This window comes from Propithecus coquereli, unplaced genomic scaffold (assembly GCF_000956105.1).
Source record: "Propithecus coquereli isolate 6110/MARCELLA unplaced genomic scaffold, Pcoq_1.0 Scaffold461, whole genome shotgun sequence".
NCBI lineage: Eukaryota > Metazoa > Chordata > Mammalia > Primates > Indriidae > Propithecus > Propithecus coquereli.
The window spans coordinates 335,718-353,848 of NW_012150408.1; the positions used below are offsets into that span (position 1 = coordinate 335,718).

The window sequence follows — 18,131 nt, forward strand, 5'->3', positions numbered from 1 at the left end:
AACAAAAGCAATACTGTATTCATAGAATTTAGGAAATGTAAACTAAGAAATAAGAAAATAAAAATACCTGTTGACAACCCAAAATAAGCGATTGAGGTAAAGATCTTAATCAATGGAGGTTTATTAAGCTGAACTTCAAGGACGTGCCCAGGAAAAAGCACAAACCACACAAGGATCTGTGGCCCGTGCTCTCCAAAGAGGGATTTGGGAACGTCAGTATTTAAGGGGAGAGGGCACACAGAAAGGAAAAGGAGAAGGGGATGGGCAGTGAGGCAAATGGTTACATTCTTATGAGCCCCAGGAAAGCGACATTTTACATAAGATAAGGTGAAGGTTTGAGAAGAAAAAGGGAGTAAAGGGAAACCAATTATGTCCATATCCCTTCCAGATAGAAGAATCATTGATCTCATCTTGTCTCTGTTCTACACCTGGGAAGATAAACTTGTAATCAACGGTATTAGTGTGGAATGAACAGACTTTAGCTTTAGGAGCTAGACTTAGCCTGCAGACCTAAAGTTACAATTTGCATGTTCTTATTTATGAAAGTCCAGCAAGGAATTTCCTTATGAATCATCTTTGGGGGCAGTCCTCATGGATGCCTGAGGCCTTTTACCTTTCCATGGGGGATCTGGCTAAAGCATATTGTTAGGAACAGCCATGCATTTGGAAGGGGGTGTTGCATGACTCAGCCTCCAGACTTGACTTTCCCTTTGGCATAAGGAATTGGGGGGTAGTCGTGTGATTTTATTTTACTTTACACTATAATACCAGCCAGAGATATCCACTATTTATATTTTGATATAGCTCCAACAATTATCAACTCATAGTAATGTTTGTTTTTTTTTTAACTCACTTCTCTTTCTCCCAACTCCTCAACAAAATTATTTTGAGGCAAATCCCAGATATCATATAATTCTATCATAAATATTTTTGCATTTATCTCTAAATTTAAGGATACTTTCAATAAATATAATGCCAATATAAAGATCACTTAAAAATTAGTTCTCAATATTATCAAAAGATGATCATTATTCAAATTTCCCTAATCGTGTATTTCTTTTTTTGTAAATTGTTTTTCTTATTCCTTCAACTGAGTGTTTATGAAGGAATAAGATAGCAGGCAAAAACAAACAAACAAAAAAACCAACCAAATATTGAGTGTTTGTCTTTTTTTATTTATCTGCCATGTTCTTTATATACTAAGGATATTAACTAAGGTGATATTTTATTACTTATTATTGTTATTCCTCCAGGGAAAGCCATGGAGACTTCAGGATCCTTCTCCCAATCTCAAGACAACAGTCGAGTCCACAGAGAAACAGAAGATCTAAACTGTATGTTTGCCTTCTCTGACCCTCTGGGCAAAGCCAGATGGGAGGCGGAGTCTAACTGCGGATGGGCCAGAAGACCCGGTTCAGCTTATGTAGCGCAATGGCTCAAATAAAGTTGAAATGGGGAAGTAGTGATTTTACACACATGCACAAACAGATGCTTGGTGCAGTCTGTCCCCAAGCCCTTTCTAGCTGTGGGGACCCTCAGTTGCTCCCCAAACCTCATGAAGTCTCTGGGGGCTTGAGCTGGCACTAGGGAGAGTCTCCAGAAGGCGGGAAGGGTTCTGTGCGGCCTCAGAATGAGAGATGGGAAGATCTGGGGCTTGATCGGATCCCATGTTCCCAATAACTTACAGAGGATCCCAAATTGGCAACTACTCCACAGAGTCTAGCAGTTTCTGGGCAGGGCAGGATGCTTAAGATCCCCTTTTCTGAGGTCCATATTCAGGGGAATTTCTGCTGTGGGCCTTCTGGAGCCCCTGGGATCTCTGACAGCCTTGGTCTAAGAGAGATAGTCCAGTCTCCTGTCTCCCCAGATCCAAGTAGAACCCCGGGGAGGCTTTGGTGGTCCCCGGGGTGGGAAGCGTGGGAAACGCTCATCCTTTGCGTATGTGCGCCTCACAGATGCAGAGACAGAGTTCCGCAAGCAAGATGAGAAGGCCGGACTCGCATCCCAAAAACAATATGAGAGAGACAAATCTTCCTCCTCCTCTTCTTCATCCTCCTCCTCCTCCTCCTCAGGTAGAGCAAAGATTTAAAAATGTGTGTGTGTGTGTGTGTGTGTGTGTGTGTGTGTGTGTGTGTGTATCACTGTATTATTCAAGAAAAATATTTACATGGAAAAAATCCCGCACACTTCAGGTAATTGAAGTACTTGATACTTCAGTGCTGTTTTTCCCACACTCCCTCCTTCTGGAGCCCGTGTCTCTATGCACATACTTGTACATACACAGTTATAATTGATCATACAGGCAGTTTTGTCTTCCGTTTAAAAGTTTTTGCCAGCTTATCCTAAGCATTTTGCCATGTTAGTCTGTAATATCTTTGCAGCTAATTTTAATGCTTACCAACCAGCCCCTCAAGTGGCTGCATCTCATGTAAATTAATGTTTAAGTTTATTAGGGGTACTCTGTGGCTATAGTCAAAGCGTGAGTTGTAGGTTCAAATCCTGTCTTTGCCACTAACTAGTTTTGTGTCCTTGGGTAAACTGCTTAACCCCTGTGTGCCTCAGTGTCCCCATCTATAATATGAGGGTGATAACAATAGCTAATACCTGGTAGGATTATTGTGAGGATTAAATTCGTCATACAGGCAAAGTCTTAGCACCTAGCACACAGTAAAAGCTCTAAAAATAACTGCTACTGTTAAAAATCTTCCTCCTCCTAGGTTTATCATGCTCATGAGCTTCCTTGTGCAAAGCTTATACTTTTTGAATTTTTTGTACAAATCATGTCCTAAGTATTGACTCCCCACAAGTACTTTAGTGAGTTTAGAGGAATGACAGGGTTTTGCTTACAAATTACCACATTATTCCCCAAGAAACAGCAGAATGTTCTTGCATTTTAATTCTTTTAATTCAAAATGTGCCCAGGTATGGTGGCTCATGCCTGTATTCCTAGCAATCAAGGAGGCCGAGGCGGGAGGATCGCTTGAGGTCAGGAGTTTGAGAACAGCCTCAGCAAGAGCGAGACCCTGTCTCTACTAAAAATAGAAAGAAATTAGCCAGGCAACTGAAATAGAAAAAAAATTAGCCGGGCATGGTGGCGCACACCTGTAGTCCCAGCTACTCGGGAGGCCAAGGCTGGAGGATCGCTTGAACCCAGGAGTTTGAGGTTGCAGTGAGCTAAGCTGATGCCACGGCACTCTAGCCTGGGCTACAGAGCAAGACTCTGTCTCAAAAAAAAAAAAGAAAGAAAGAAAAGAAGAAAATAGAAGTCACCCCAAATCCTCTTTCCTGAAATAAATACCACTGGTGTTATTTTGATGTGCTTCCTGATCCCTCTTCCTCTGCATCCAGTTGAGATCACACATGCGATGATTTTTAAGCACAGTTAACTTGGTTTCCTGGAATTTTTAAAATTTATCTGTGATTGACCATGAGTTCGCCAAGCATACTGAGGAAGACTCAACACTGTTGAGGCCATCTTGGTCGTCCTGAGGAAAGGGGAGTCCTCTGGACATGGACAGAAACTCCTAGACCTGAATTCTTGGAATGCTGACTGGCCCAACAGCACAAATGACTCAGTCATTCTTCAAGTCCCAATCAAGCTCCTGCTTCAGACTGGGCCCCCCTGAAAGGTGGAGGTCCTTCGGGAGTCTGAGATTGCTGGGGAGACGAGATCATGAGACCACTGGCCCTCACATCCGGAGTCAAGCACAGACAGCTGGTGCTATAGAAACTCCAGAAGGGCAGCTTTGTGCAGTGGCAGTATCAAAGCCAATGAGGTTTATTCGAGGCGTGATTATTGCTAATCGAAAACTTTTCCCAATACCCCACCATGACAACTTGCAATATAGTCGGCATTGGCAATTTTTGACGGTCCCTACGGGGACTGAATAAAAAAGAAAAAAAATAGAAATTTAAGAAGGGGAAAGGCAAGACCAGTGTGAGGGGGCAGTTGGGAAAGGCTTTCTACAGGAGGTGTGACCTCAGCTTAACCTTCATGATAACAGAAATAAACGGGAAGGACATTCAAGGTGGGTGGGAGACACAGCAAACACCCAGAGTCAGCGTGACGTGGGGAAACAGGGACGACACAGCCCCTGTGCTTGGTGGGATGGAAACCACCTCAGTAACCTGATACCTCATGGGGCCTTGTCCTATCTTCCTGAAAGCCTTGTGAAGTAGGCAGGGCAGCTACAGAAATACTAAGTAGACATGAAGCCAACAGAACTATTAAGTGATCTGTCTAAGCTCACACAGAAAGTTAGCAGTGGTCTCCTGTCCCCCAGTCCCCAAAGCAGAGCTCCTTCCAGCAACGAATGCAGTCCCGGCTTGTTCCAGGCTTGGTCCAGGCTGAGGTTCTCTTACAGCTTGTTATTTCTTCCCTGCAGAGAGCGGTGATGAGGACAAGCACCCCAAAGTAACTGGAAAACGTCGACGGAGCCTGGGGGCCAGACGCTCCCACAGTGGCGGCTCACCCGGTAGGCAGCAGGCCTCACCACTCTTCCTGTGCCAACTTGGCTCACTGCTGAGTTTCTGCGTGGGGCTGAGCCTGTCTGTGTGAAGACGTTCTTCACAGCGTTGTTTATGGCAGGGTAAAAACAGAAAGTAGCAACAGCAAAACAGATAAAGGATGCTACACCGTGACCTGGTGTTAGCTCTGTTCTTCATCTGTCTCTAAAGTGAAAAAGAAAAATGCCAAATCGTATAATTAATTCAATCTCATATATACTTTGTAAAAATTCACACATACATGGTTATAAATGCGCCTAGAAGGAAAAATACCAATAGTGGTTATCTCTGGATGGTAGAATTATGAGTGATTTTTATTTTCTCTTTTTTAAAGTATCCTATACTACAAATAATTTACAGTGAACTTGTCTTATTTTACACCCAGAAGGAAATAATTTTTGCAAGAAAATAAATCACAAATTTTGTGGGAAGGAAAGAGTATGGAGGAAAGAACCTGCATTAATGCCTAGTACAGAACCTGGCACACAGGAGGTGATTAATAAATGCTGCCCATGAAGCTCGATCTGAGCTCTGGGTTCTATTTCTGGACATAAAAATGATTAGGGGCCGGGCAAGGTGGCTCACGCCTGTAATCCTAGCACTCTGGGAGGCCGAGGCGGGAGGATTGATTGAGCCCAGGAGTTTGAGGCTGTACTGAGCTATGATGATGCCACTGCACTCTAGCCAGGTGACAGAGTAACACTCTGTCTCAAAAAAAAAAAAAAAAGATTAGGAATGCAGGCTTTGGCAACAGACCCGGTAGACTTGCCACTTACTAGCTACGTGACTTTGGGAGAATAACTTAACCTTTTGAGCCTCAGTTTCCTTATCTGTATAATGGGTGGGATTAGGTACTAATACCTTCTTCAGAGGACTTCTATGAGGAGCAAATGAAATATTAAATGTAAATTACTTAATACAGTGTTGGTACATAGTAAGTGCTCAGTAAATGATAACTATTATTATTGACCTTGAACAAGGCCCCAGTCCTCTCAGGTCCCAACTTCTTTCTTAGTAAACTGAGCATGGTCTCTTCTGGAGGTGCTGGGGAGGGTGTGTGTGTCAGACGGTGTAAAGGGAAAGCAGTCGTAAGGCTGTTTTGAATCTTGAAGACCTTCCACCGCTCCCCAGCACAAGGACTGTGGTACTTGTTAAGGTTCCAGACCCATGAGGGATGGGAGTGGCCCAGGGTCGCTGTGTCTGGGGAGAATTGACCAACGGGTTTATCTCCATCCAGGTGCTGCACAAGGGGAGCCTGACGTTTTGAAGGATGAACTTCAACTCTATGGAGGTAATTGGTTGTCCAGCAGCTTTGGAGAAAACAGAATTACACTAAAGACATGAGGGCTTAAGGCTTCGTTGGGCAGAAACAAGGCCGTGGGGGTGTTTCATGAGCTGAAAAGTCCAAGGCAAATACAGGGGGTGTGGCGAGCTGGATGGTAATCACATTGGCAGATGGGGTGGGGGCATTTTCTGCCATGATGAGACTGTTTCAAGGAAACCCTGCATTCTCTCTGAGCTAGAACCTGGACTTGTGGATGACCTTGACAAGTCACCCAGCCTTTCTGGGCCTCAGCTTCCCAACCAGCAAAATGGGACATATCAGTAGCCCCCTTCTCTTGGAATATTGGGCTGTTTAAGTGTGCAAGTAAAAAGTAAGGATCTGTCTCTACAATACGTATTTTATAAAATGCGTGTTTCCAAGCACCCGGATTCCTACAGGGAGGAAGTAGAGATGATGTGGCCCTTTGTAGCACTAGGATGAAATGGGAGAATTTTTAGGCATAAACCCGTTTGCCAAAGAGCCTGACAAACACACCAGATAAGAAAGCCTGTTTAACTTTTTTTAATCCAACATTTCCAAAATCTATGTTGTTTCCTAATGCCTGGTAATAACGCAAGAAAAACAGCGGAAAATGCTTATGTATACACTCAAAGAAAAAAGACTGATAGGTGGGTAATCTTTATAGTGTTTTATTTGCTCATCTGAAATTTTTCTTTTTTTTTTTTAACAAAAATAAGTATTACTGGCTGGACGCGCTGGCTCACGCCTGTAATCCTAGCACTCCAGGAGGCTGAGGCGGGCGGATTGTTTGAGCTCAGGAGTTCGAAACCAGCCTGAGCAAGAGCGAGACCCCGTCTCTACTAAAAATAGAAAGAAATTAATCGGACAATTAAAAATATATAGAAAAAATTAGCCGGGCATGGTGGCACATGCCTGTAGTCCCAGCTACTCAGGAGGCTGAGGCAGAAGGATTGCTTGAGCCCAGGAGTTTGAGGTTGCTGTGAGCTAGGCTGACGCCACAGCACTCTACTCCAGGCAACAGAGTGAGACTCTGTCTCAAAAAAAAAAAAAAAAAAAGTATTACTTAGTTTAGAAAAATGCTTAAATTACTCAAGTAGTTTAAGAAAGTTTTCACTGGGTGTAAAATAAGAGAGAATGTTATGTTTACATGTATCTGAAAATATTTTTTCTTATCATAAAAGTAATTCGTATTCTCTGTAGAAAATGTAGGTATAGTCACCTACTTGTGAATGATTCTTCTCCCACCAAGAAATTGAAGGTGCTCAGTAAATTACATTGTTTGAGTCTCATTTCATGTTACTTTTGGCATGTTCTCTGCACTCCTGGTATTGGCTGCTCTCTGGTCACTTCGCAGATGGTGTCCCCTGTTTGTCCATCATCCCTAAGGACAGTTCAGTGTGCTGAGTGTTTGTTGCCCTGTGCTCAGTTGTGTCCTGGGGCTGCCCTGAAGGACAGGAAATGTACAGGAGTGCATGTGGGTGGGGGAGGGGGAGATCACACAGGGTCTTGCTGCCCTTGAGGGGAAGAAGATGACAGGCTAGGAGAGAGGTCACCAGGAATCTGGTGGGAAGGCCACCCAGGATGGGATTATTGATAATAGGGAAGCTGCAGCCCAGGGCAGCTCTATAGGGCTCAACTCACCCTCCACAGCCCAGACAAGTGGCTCAGCGGTGGTGGGGACCGCAGCTCGGGGTGCACAACTCATCGTGGCTCCACCCACTCAGGGCCTGGGAGCCACGTGGCCAGATGTCAGCACCTGCCTGTGGATAGCCTTGAAGCAGGCACACTGCAAATTGGTGGCCCGTGTGTGCAGATGCGTTTTATCTGGCTCAGAGTGTTTTTTAAAATTATGATTGTGAATATATTTCATCACTTCTACATTTTTTTACATTTGAACATCTCTGAAATCAGGATGCATCTTACAATCACTAGCAATTTACAACCATAATTGGCAGGGATTTTCCTTACGTAGCAGCACATAAAATAATGTTACGCCTCACAAACGATGGCATCTCTGATTTGTGGAATACAAGAGTTGCCAACGTTTTTTATAAACGAGGAAGTTTATGTTAAAATCTGGTTCCTTGTGGGAACTTGGAAGACCTGTAAGGTTGGGCGGGCGTTCCCACAGCAGGTTTCCGTGGGTGGTGGCTGGTGGCTGCCCCTTTAGACGCGGCAGGAACGCTCCAGCCTGCTGCAGTCCCCACCTGGCCTACTCCCGAGCGAGGGGAGAGTCTCCAAGCAGGATCCACTTTCCCTGAAGTGTAACTTCTCCCCACCCAAACCATCATGGGTGTGTGATGACTGATTTTTCTCCTGTATAGATGCCCCTGGAGATTTGGTGCCCTCTGGAGAAGCAGGTGAGTGTCCAGCTGGGGGAGAGGGGTCGTGGGTGTCAGTGTTGAGTCAGGTCTGGCTGTCCCCTCTCCCCTGAGGGAGCCGGCTGCCGTCAGGGTGCCTGGCTGGGGCTCTGGCGCAGGCTCAACAAGCAGGCGGTGCCAGCTGCATGAGGCAGGGAGCCAGTGGCGGTCAGACAGGGGTCAAGGCAAGAGGCAAGGGGATTACAACCAGCCATCAATAGATAGCATGATCCCCAGGGGCTGGAGAATTCGACGGGGCATTTCTTTAGGTACTCTAGCCTCCTCCAGGGTGGAGGCACGGCTTAAGGACCGCAAGCTGGCCTGGACACTAACACTGAGCTTCTCATTTCCAGGACTCCGGAGGAGAGGCTCTGACCCAGCAAGTGGTAGACACGCGAGCTCAGATCGGGGCGCGGGAGGTGGTCTGCATTCCAGGGTGGGACGTGGCCACAGATGGCCCGAGAGGGTGGGTCAGTCCCAGTAGGTAGGCCCTCACCAGCCAGAGTGTCACAGCGACTCAGGAAAGGGACCTCCAGTGCAGGGGAAATGAGACAGAAGGCAGGCTCAGGCCTGTGGAGGGAGGAGGGATCGGTGGGGATCCCAAGGACAGCACCCCCATCTTCATGGTTTTACTTAACTGCTCCCGCAGTGAGCACCCTCTGACCCAGGAAGAAGCACCCAGTTCAATTCTTGGTGAGGCAGGGAGGAAAAAGTCCCACCTGCTGTCCCATGTCAAAGTTGAACACTCGTCTCTGTCTTATTCCTAAGGAGAAGTGGAGACCTCTCAGTTAAGAAGGCAGAACATAAAGAAAGACGGTAAGGAAATCGGTGTTGCAGCGCAGCGTCCTCCTGTCCTGGTCCAGACGCCTATGGGTGAAAGGCAGCCCGAGGCCTAGGACATAGTAATCACAGCCCACCTCTGCCCTGCGGTTTGCAAGTTCCTCAGCTCAGAATCACCTGGAGAAGTGGGACAATGATTCCCATTTTGTAGATATGGAAACTGAGGCTCAAAGTTGGGGCATAGCCTTACAGCTTGTGAGTGGCACAGCCTGGGCTCGAACCCTAGTCCTCTGCTCTTTCTGCTATAAGCGGAGGCACCAGGATGGTAAACGCCTGCCAGGCCTTGTGGAAGCTGAGGTTAGATTAGACCAGACTCTAGGGAAGGAGCCAGGAGAGCTGAAGGGACCTCCTCTGCTCCACCCTGGGATCTCAGGGGACTTCAGGAGGAAGAGGAGGGCCGGCGGGGAGACAATGGCTTTTGATGAAACAAATGGCAGTTGTTCTGGAAACATCTAGAGTTGTTGCAAAAGCCCCACCTTCAGAGAGCGGGGGACCTGGGGCAGAGCCCCTCGCTTGCCTCTGTCCGGCCTGGTGAACCAGGGCCGCTGTTGAATTTTCCCGGGCTAAAAAGCGGGACCAGAGCCGAGCTTCTCAAAGCGCAGGCTGCGGCCAGGTTGCTTCGGGACGTGGCATTATGCCCCAAGGCAAGAAGGCGACCACCGTCCGCTCTCGTTCTCAGGGCACAGTCTCTGTCTGGAGCCCCACGCCCTAGCTGCAGCCTGGCCCTTGCTCGTCGCCCTCCGGCCACGGAGCGCAGGCCTCTCCCTGCGCCAGGGACTTCCCGGGCAGCAGGGCCTGGCGAGAACGTCACCGGCTTCTGTCCGCCTTGTGTGGATTTTTAAGTTAGGGGATCCTGGTCTTCCACTTACTGTTGTGACATAAAGTTTCCTTTAAAGTAAATGTATTTCAGGAAAAGGAATCTATTTAAAGAAAAATATGAGGTAAATGCTAGTACAGACGACCCTTGGGTTAGCATGAAGCTGTGCAAGTCCAAGAAAAACTGGACAAGAATGACCCCGAGGTCCCTTCCAGCTCCAGCCTCATTCCGCATCCCTACTCTCGCCTGACCTCTTCAGCCTCCAAAATGTCCCCTGTTCAACAGCCCCCCACTCTGACTGCTGGAACCCTCCCTCCACGGTCCGTGCCTGGGTTCCGTCTGCTCACCGTATCTCATGCTGCCCTGCCCAAGGAGCCAGGCACGGGCACGCACATGCGCACACACACACACGTACTCATAGAGACACACACATGTACTCACAGAGACACATACATACACACGGACACATACATACTCACACACACACATGTACTCACAGAGACACATACACAGAGACACACACGTACTAACAGAGACACATACACACACATACATACAGACACACACACAGAGACACACACATGTACTCACAGAGACACACATATACTCACAGACACATACATACAGACACAGAGACACACATGTACTCAGAGACACGTACATACACACAGACACATACATATAGACACTGAGACACACACGTACTCACAGAGACACACATACTCACAGACACACACACATACAGACAGAAACACACACACACAGATATACACACACACTCACAGACACAGAGAGATGTAGACACATACACATACATACATACACGGGCACACACAGAGACTGACACACACACATATATGCACAGACAGACACACAGACACATACATAGACAGACAGACACATGCCTCTCATCCAAGTCCTCCTGCCTCGGCTGTCTTTAAGGCTCAGCTCAAACTCATTCTTCCACCAAGTCCTCCCACACTGCCCTGGCCATGGCGACGCCTGAATTTTTATGACATCTCAACAACTACATAAAATTCCAAGTATGGGTACAGAATATTGTGCTTTCTATTCTTCAATTGATGGACATTTGAGTTGTTTCTGATTTTTCATTTTCACACTAAGCTGTCCTCCCTCTAGGCCTCTATTTGATCTTGCATTGTGTTGCTACCTCCTCTTTTTAAAAAATAAAACTTATATCTTCTAAATATTTATTCACAAGACAGCTGGAAAACAGATCCAGGGAGAAATTCTCTGTTGGGAATTCATTTTGTATTTCTGAAAAATTGATGAGGAAGAGAGGAGGAAAAAATCTCTCTGATCTACCTCACCCCAGGCTTTCCCGTCTCTGAAGGGACCTAGGCCCGATGCTTTCTTGCACAGTGGGTCTAGTTCTACATCATGTCCTTTTTTCCCTAAAGGGTAAACTGACTTCAGAGCCAAGAATGTTCTAGAAATACTCATTTTGTTTTTGCCCCAGAAGCAAAAACAAACAAAAATGCCCTCCTCTCCTTCTGCTCACTTCCCTTCAAGATGCCCCTTGGCAGCGACGATACCCGCCGTCATGCTGCCCTGTACCACTGAGGCAGCACTATGCCAGCCGAGCGCCCGCCCATCCTCGTAGTGATGTGCGCCCCACGCTCCTATCTTACCAAGGAGCGATCTGAGGCTCAGAGGAGTCAGGACACCTGTCCAACACCTCACAGCACATTGGTGGCCAAACTGGACTGAACAAGGGTACATTCCCACAGCCTTGCTCCAGGAAACCGTCTCTGGATCGTCCTGTCTTGTGTCTCTTCCTTCCTTTCTTTTTAAAATCTGTTTTGCATCCCCTCTAATCGCAGCTCCTTGACGGGGTCGAGGCCCCTGGGAAAGCAGGAAAGTTGTGCTCTCTCCCAGACCCTCCCCACAGTGCCTGGCGAAGTGCAGGGGGCTCTTTTACAGAGCATCCCTGGATTCCTGCCCGAGGCACGAGTCCTGCTCTCAGCTCTTCTCTGAGCCTCTGTTGAGTTCCTAGACCCTCCAAGCCTGCAATGCCACTTCCAGGCACCAGGCCCACAGAAACAGGTGCACGAGGGCATGGAGATTCTTGGGTAGTGATTTTGGTGCAGCCTCGATGGGAATAGGAAAAAATTGAACACCTCTAGCTTCATCAACGGGGGTCTAGTGACATGAAACCAATTAGGATAAATATATATCATGGAGCACTGCACAGCCATCGAAAAGAACAAGGCGGATCTGTGCGCTCTGAGATGGAAGATGGCCTTGCCCAGGCACGGGAGGGAAAAAGCAAATTGTAGAGCAGCGGGGATACAGACCGCTCCCATTTATGTTTTAAAAGTGTGCATATATATGCCTGGAAAAACTTGGCCAATCACTGCTCACTTTTAAGGAGTGAGATTTGGGAGGGAGAATGAGGCAATGTGAAGGTTTTAACTTTAAACTTGACACATTTGCATTTTTTATTATTGTATTTAACATTCATCTGACAAATACAGTATCGAGCACCTGTGTGTGCCCATTGCTGCTCTAGTTGCTGGGGGTCCCACGGGGACGAGACCAGCTAAAATCACTGCCCACCCCGGAGCCACATCCTGGGGTGGGGAAAGAGAATAAACACACAAATGAAATATAATCAGTTGACTAGTGACAAATGTTACAAAAATAATAAAGTGAGATAAAGGGTGGTTTGGGGGTGAGGTTTTAGTTTGGCTGGTCAGGAACAGTGTCTCTGGGTTGTTTTTTTTTTTCCTTCTCATTTTTTTTTTTAATTTTATTGCCTTCTAAATGTGCCTGTTTTCTTTCTTTTTCTTCTTCTTTCTTTTTTTTTTTTTTTTTGAGACACAGTCTCACTCTGTCACCTGGGCTAGAATGCTGTGGCGTCAGCCTAGCTCACAGCAACCTCAAACTCCTGGGCTCAAGCAATCCTTCCACCTCAGCCTCCAGAGTGCCAGGATTACAGGCAGTGAGAGCCACTGGCCCAGCCCAGCATCTCTGAATAAAGTTACATTTGAGCAGAGATGAGAGCCACTGGCCCGGCCCAGCATCTCTGAATAAAGTTACATTTGAGCAGAGACTTTGTGTAATTTAAAAAAGAGAGAAAGAAGCAAATGGCAATTCCCCCCTCTGCCTTTACAGATGAGTTTTTCCATTTCGTCCTCCTGTGCTTTGCCATCGGGGCCTTGCTGGTGTGTTACCACTATTACTCAGGTGCGGGCTGGGCCCTGGGGAAGGGGAGGGAGGTGGCATGGGGGGTGTCTAGACCCACAGGCCAACCATCTCCTCCCTCTGCCCTTGCAGACTGGTTCATGTCCCTTGGGGTCGGCCTGCTCACCTTCGCCTCCCTGGAGACGGTCGGCATCTACTTCGGGCTGGGTAAGTCCCCTCAACACACACACACACACACACACACACACACACACACACACACACACAGACACAGAGTCTCAGAGGGCTGGTGGCTGGGCTGGCCATACTTGCTTGTCAAGGGCCGGAGAGTCACAACATAAACATTATTTTTTTTTAGTTTCCTTATGCTCATGTTTTCTTCCTGACCACCTTCAAGGTCAATGTGAGGTCATTGGCAAAACCTTGTGGAAAAAATGGGCAGGTCCATAAAAATACAACAAAACAATTTAAAGTGGCAAACAATTGGGGTTCGGTGGCGCATGCCTGTAGTCCCAGCTACTCGAGAGGCTGAGGAGGGAAGATCACTCGAGCCCAAGAGTTTGAGCCCAGCCTGGGCAATATATCAAGACTACATCTCTAAAAAAATATAAAAATAAAAACGTAAAGTCGCAAACAAATAAAATTAGCCAGATGCTGAAAACAAGTTAGTTAAAGGAGTTGGGAACTGAATTTGCCCAGTGAATTTCCTGCCACCATTCTTACTGTTCTTGGTGGTTGTTTTTAACGACAGTAACTCTGGCACTATTGCCCACCTGCCGCCTGAGATTCTGCTTTGTGTGCGCGGGTTAGGCCTTTGTCCAAGGGTGGGCAGGGAGGGAGGGCTCTGACCCCGCAGCCCTGGAGGGCACAAACCTGACTCCACTTTCTCTTTGTTTCGGGCAGTGTACCGCATCCACAGCGTCCTGCACGGCTTCATCCCCCTCTTCCAGAAGTTCAGGCTGATGGGTAACTTTTATTTATCTATTTTTTATTTCAGCATATTATGGGGGTACAAGTGTTTCGGTTACGTATATTGCCCTCCCCCCGCCCCGAGATGGGTGACTTTTAAACGCTTCCCGTGTTCACTGTCCCTCCCCGTCAGCGTCTTCCATGTTGAAAGAGGCTCAGCACGTGGAAACGGCACAGGGCCTGGAGGCAGAGGCCCAGGTTTGAGTCCCCCCTCCGCCAGTTTGCCAGTTCGGTGACCCTGGGTGGGCCCTGCAGCCTCTTTTAGCTTCAGTTTCCTCAACTGGAAAATGGGTGTGCGGCTTTCTGCTGCACACGGGTGTTCGGGAATCAAGTGGGGAACAGGCGCCGAAGGCCTTCAGTGCGAAGCGCTGGAAAGGAGCCTTCTTCTGCCTCACTGTCTCACGGAGCTTTACGCCGCCCAGACGCTGTCGCGACTCTGGTGCTGTCTGCCTAATAGCACCTGGGGAGGTGGGTTTGGTCACCTTACTCTGGACTGCTGAGGAAACCGTGGCTCAGAGAGGTGCAGTGACTGGCCCGGAGTCACGGCTGGAGTGGCAGGGCTGGGCTAGCTCTGCGCCCACCTCACGTCTCACAACAGAGAGGCCAGGCAGCTGTGTGTCTCCTTGAATCCATTAATTACTAAAAGAGAGATTAGCTACCATGACCGTGGGCCATGGGGACCCGTGGCTTCTGGGATGACCGCCTCATGCCAGCTGTGAAGGTTACTGGGCACCTGGGGCAACGGTGGGGACGAGGCAGGCCTGGCTGCCTTCAGAATCCCATGCCATCTTGCGGGCTGTGCCTTCCAGGGTTCAGGAAGACCAACTGAGGCCACTGCCAGGTGGGCAGCCGCGCGAGGCCCCGGTTTGACCACCGTTGCAAGCCCTGAGCCCACAAGGACAAGGACAGAGTGACGTTCCGGGAGACATGCGGGAGGCCGAGCCAGAGCAATAAAGAGAGCACTTTTCCTCCCACGTGGTCTGACCGTGGCACCGGCCCAGGCAGGGGCATCGTTCAGGAAGCGCTGGCAGGCCATCCGCCCCCCAGGATGGAAGGCAGAGGGAGGGCACGGGGCTGAGCCCTTCGCGGTACCTGAACCAGCAGGAAGATTCTGAGAGGTCACTGCTCTCGGGAGACTGCAGGAGACCCCCGACCCTGATGCTGTAATCCGCCTGGGCTCGCGGTCTCCCTCAAATCCCCAGGCTAACCCGGTGGGCTCTCAGGTCCTACAAAGCCATCCAGGGACAGACAGACAGTCCACCACCCTGAGGCACAGAGCCACCAGGCTGGGTCTCCCAGGTGAACCTGATGCAGGTAAGATGTTGGGGACCGAAGCCACAGCATCTGGCCATCTTCCCTGAGCCGCATCTCCACCCAATGACAGCCCTGCTGCCCTGGACTCCATCAGGATTCAAATAAACATTCTCTTGCCTGTGTTAAAAAGAGTCAGCCAAATATTCCTTCAGCTCTCTGGAGCACGAGAACACATTTGGGGTCTCTTTGAATCTAGGTATCTAGTCAAGGCGATACCTTGTCCTGTCGGATAAAATATAAAAGGGGACAAACGCAAAGCTCCTCACTCTAGGTCCAAGATTTCACCTGCACAGATTCGGAGTGGGAGACAGGGCTTTGCAACCACTCTCGTGAAAAATATCTGGGGCCTTAAGTGTTTTCAGTTCAACAAATACCGAAGGAGTGAGTGAGGGCACAAAACAAAAACCATTGCCAACTTGGGCTGCATTAACAGAAGCATAGAGTCTAGATTGAAGGAGGTAGTAACAAGTCCTACTTTGCACTGGCCAGGAGCACGTGTTCGGGGCTAGACTTACACACTAACAGCAATAGTGACCACTTAGAAAATACACAGACCAGAGTGGGAACATAGAAATGATTGAACGCCAGGCGTGGTGGCTCACACCTGTAGCCCCACCTACTTGGGAGGCTGAGGTAGGTGCGTCCCTTGAGCCCAGGAGTTCAAGTCCAGCCTGGACAACACAGTGAGACTCTGTCTCTTAAAAAAAAATTTAAAAATAAATAATGATTGAAGAAATGAGAATTCTTCAACTTGCAGAAGAGAAAAGTGGGGCCTCCATTAAACTCAGCGATTCTTGGAGGACACTTCCTTAAGTGCTTACGATGGCCCAGGGACAGTCACATATGCTATTTGATTCAATTCGCACAGCAGCCTTGAGATAGATGAATCATCCTCATTTTGCAGATGGAGAAACAGAGGCTTAAAGAGCTTTAGTAACTCACTCGAGTTCACACACGAGTAAGTGGCAGGGCTGCAATTCGAACACACGCCTAGGCAAAGTCTGCCTTATAGAGCTTGGCCTGCTCCATCCCTAGCCAGGCAGAGCATCCTTGAGGGAGCTGGAGATTTTCCCAGTGTTTCCCAGACTTCGGCATTTCTCCAAATTACAGAATATTTTTTAAAAGTGAGAGAAAGCCTGGTGTGGTGGTGCATACCTGTAGTCCCAGCTAGTTGGGAGGATCACTCGAGCCTAGAAGTTCAAGGCCAGTCTGGCAAAATAGGGAGACCCCGGCTCTAAAACATTAAATAAAAACTTTTAAAAAGTAAGGAAAGGGGAGTCTGTCAATGCTTTAGTTTCTAATTGAGGACAATAAAAACAAAAATCAACCATCAGCATCATTTACAGAAGAAATGACAGGTTTTGTACCCAAAAAGCAGGAAAATTATCATCAGAAACAAAATGGAGTTTAAAGTGGAATAAATTAAGCTTTGTGAAAGTCTTACTGCCTATCCTTTTTCCTCTGATCATTGTGGTCTGATAAAAATTGTATCTTTTGTTCACCTGGATTATTGTTTTGGAAACAAAATTTTTATATCTTTTGGAAACTGCAGGACTAGAGAATTCCTAAGGATTTTTACCTTCTTTCATTTCTGGGGTTTTCCAACCTCAGCTCCCACATCTCAAGTGATGAATGGCTCATCTCCTCCCAAAGCAATTTGTACTACAAGAATTGTTTGCTCAGGTTCTAAGACACATCTCTTAAGGTATTCTTTCAGACGAATAAAGACTGACCTAAAAGTAGGGAATGAGACTTTTTTAATTGACAAGTAAATATTGTATGTATTTACGGTATACGACGTCATATACACACCTCACATACTTACCATTTTTTGATGGTGAGAACACTTACAATCTACTGTCTTAGCAATTTGTAAGTGCACAATACATGGTCATTAACTGTGCGATAGGTCTCCTAAACTGGGACTGAGTTCTTGATGACCACTCAACACTCACTTGCTACCCTCAACACTCAGCTGTTGGCTTGGCCCTGGCGTCAACGCCTATGGCACAGAGCACGCCGACTTCGCTCTTCGTGTTCCAGATCGTTTTGGCTGTCCCGACTCCCTTGCATTCCACACCAACTCCAGGATCCGCTTGTCAACATCTACAAAGAAGCCAGTGGGAATTCTGATGGATAGCATTGAATCTGTAGATCAGTTTGATGAGCAGTGTGCTTCCTTTTTAGTAATTTATTACCGTTTTTACATTTGGGCAGCCGCGCGAGGCCCCGGTTTGACCACCGTTGCAAGCCCTGAGCCCACAAGGACAAGGACAGAGTGACGTTCCGGGAGACATGCGGGAGGCCGAGCCAGAGCAATAAAGAGAGCACTTTTCCTCCCACGTGGTCTGACCGTGGCACCGGCCCAGGCAGGGGCATCGTTCAGGAAGCGCTGGCAGGCCATCCGCCCCCCAGGATGGAAGGCAGAGGGAGGGCACGGGGCTGAGCCCTTCGCGGTACCTGAACCAGCAGGAAGATTCTGAGAGGTCACTGCTCTCGGGAGACTGCAGGAGACCCCCGACCCTGATGCTGTAATCCGCCTGGGCTCGCGGTCTCCCTCAAATCCCCAGGCTAACCCGGTGGGCTCTCAGGTCCTACAAAGCCATCCAGGGACAGACAGACAGTCCACCACCCTGAGGCACAGAGCCACCAGGCTGGGTCTCCCAGGTGAACCTGATGCAGGTAAGATGTTGGGGACCGAAGCCACAGCATCTGGCCATCTTCCCTGAGCCGCATCTCCACCCAATGACAGCCCTGCTGCCCTGGACTCCATCAGGATTCAAATAAACATTCTCTTGCCTGTGTTAAAAAGAGTCAGCCAAATATTCCTTCAGCTCTCTGGAGCACGAGA

General features: G+C 48.0%; 1 protein-coding gene across 1 annotated transcript; it reads left to right on the forward strand.

Moving 5' to 3' along the window:
- The first annotated feature begins 1,261 nt into the window (after window positions 1-1,261).
- TMEM40 (transmembrane protein 40) lies at window positions 1,262-14,832 on the forward strand. The gene is made up of 11 exons (XM_012655153.1): window positions 1,262-1,334; window positions 1,956-2,072; window positions 4,365-4,475; window positions 5,744-5,797; window positions 8,137-8,172; window positions 8,526-8,558; window positions 8,941-8,988; window positions 12,968-13,039; window positions 13,130-13,204; window positions 13,901-13,963; window positions 14,776-14,832. The coding sequence occupies exons 1-11, from the start codon at window positions 1,262-1,264 to the stop codon at window positions 14,793-14,795; spliced, it is 702 nt and encodes a 233-aa protein (XP_012510607.1). The 3' UTR covers window positions 14,796-14,832.
- Window positions 14,833-18,131: the final 3,299 nt, after the last annotated feature.

Bases quoted from the DNA above. Each gene is read 5' to 3' on its own strand.
- TMEM40 (XM_012655153.1), top strand. From the start codon at position 1,262: ATGGAGACTTCAGGATCCTTCTCCCAATCTCAAGACAACAGTCGAGTC. The intron at 13,040-13,129 runs GTGCGGGCTGGG...CTGCCCTTGCAG, and splicing joins GTGTTACCACTATTACTCAG to ACTGGTTCATGTCCCTTGGG. The intron at 13,205-13,900 runs GTAAGTCCCCTC...TGTTTCGGGCAG, and splicing joins CGGCATCTACTTCGGGCTGG to TGTACCGCATCCACAGCGTC.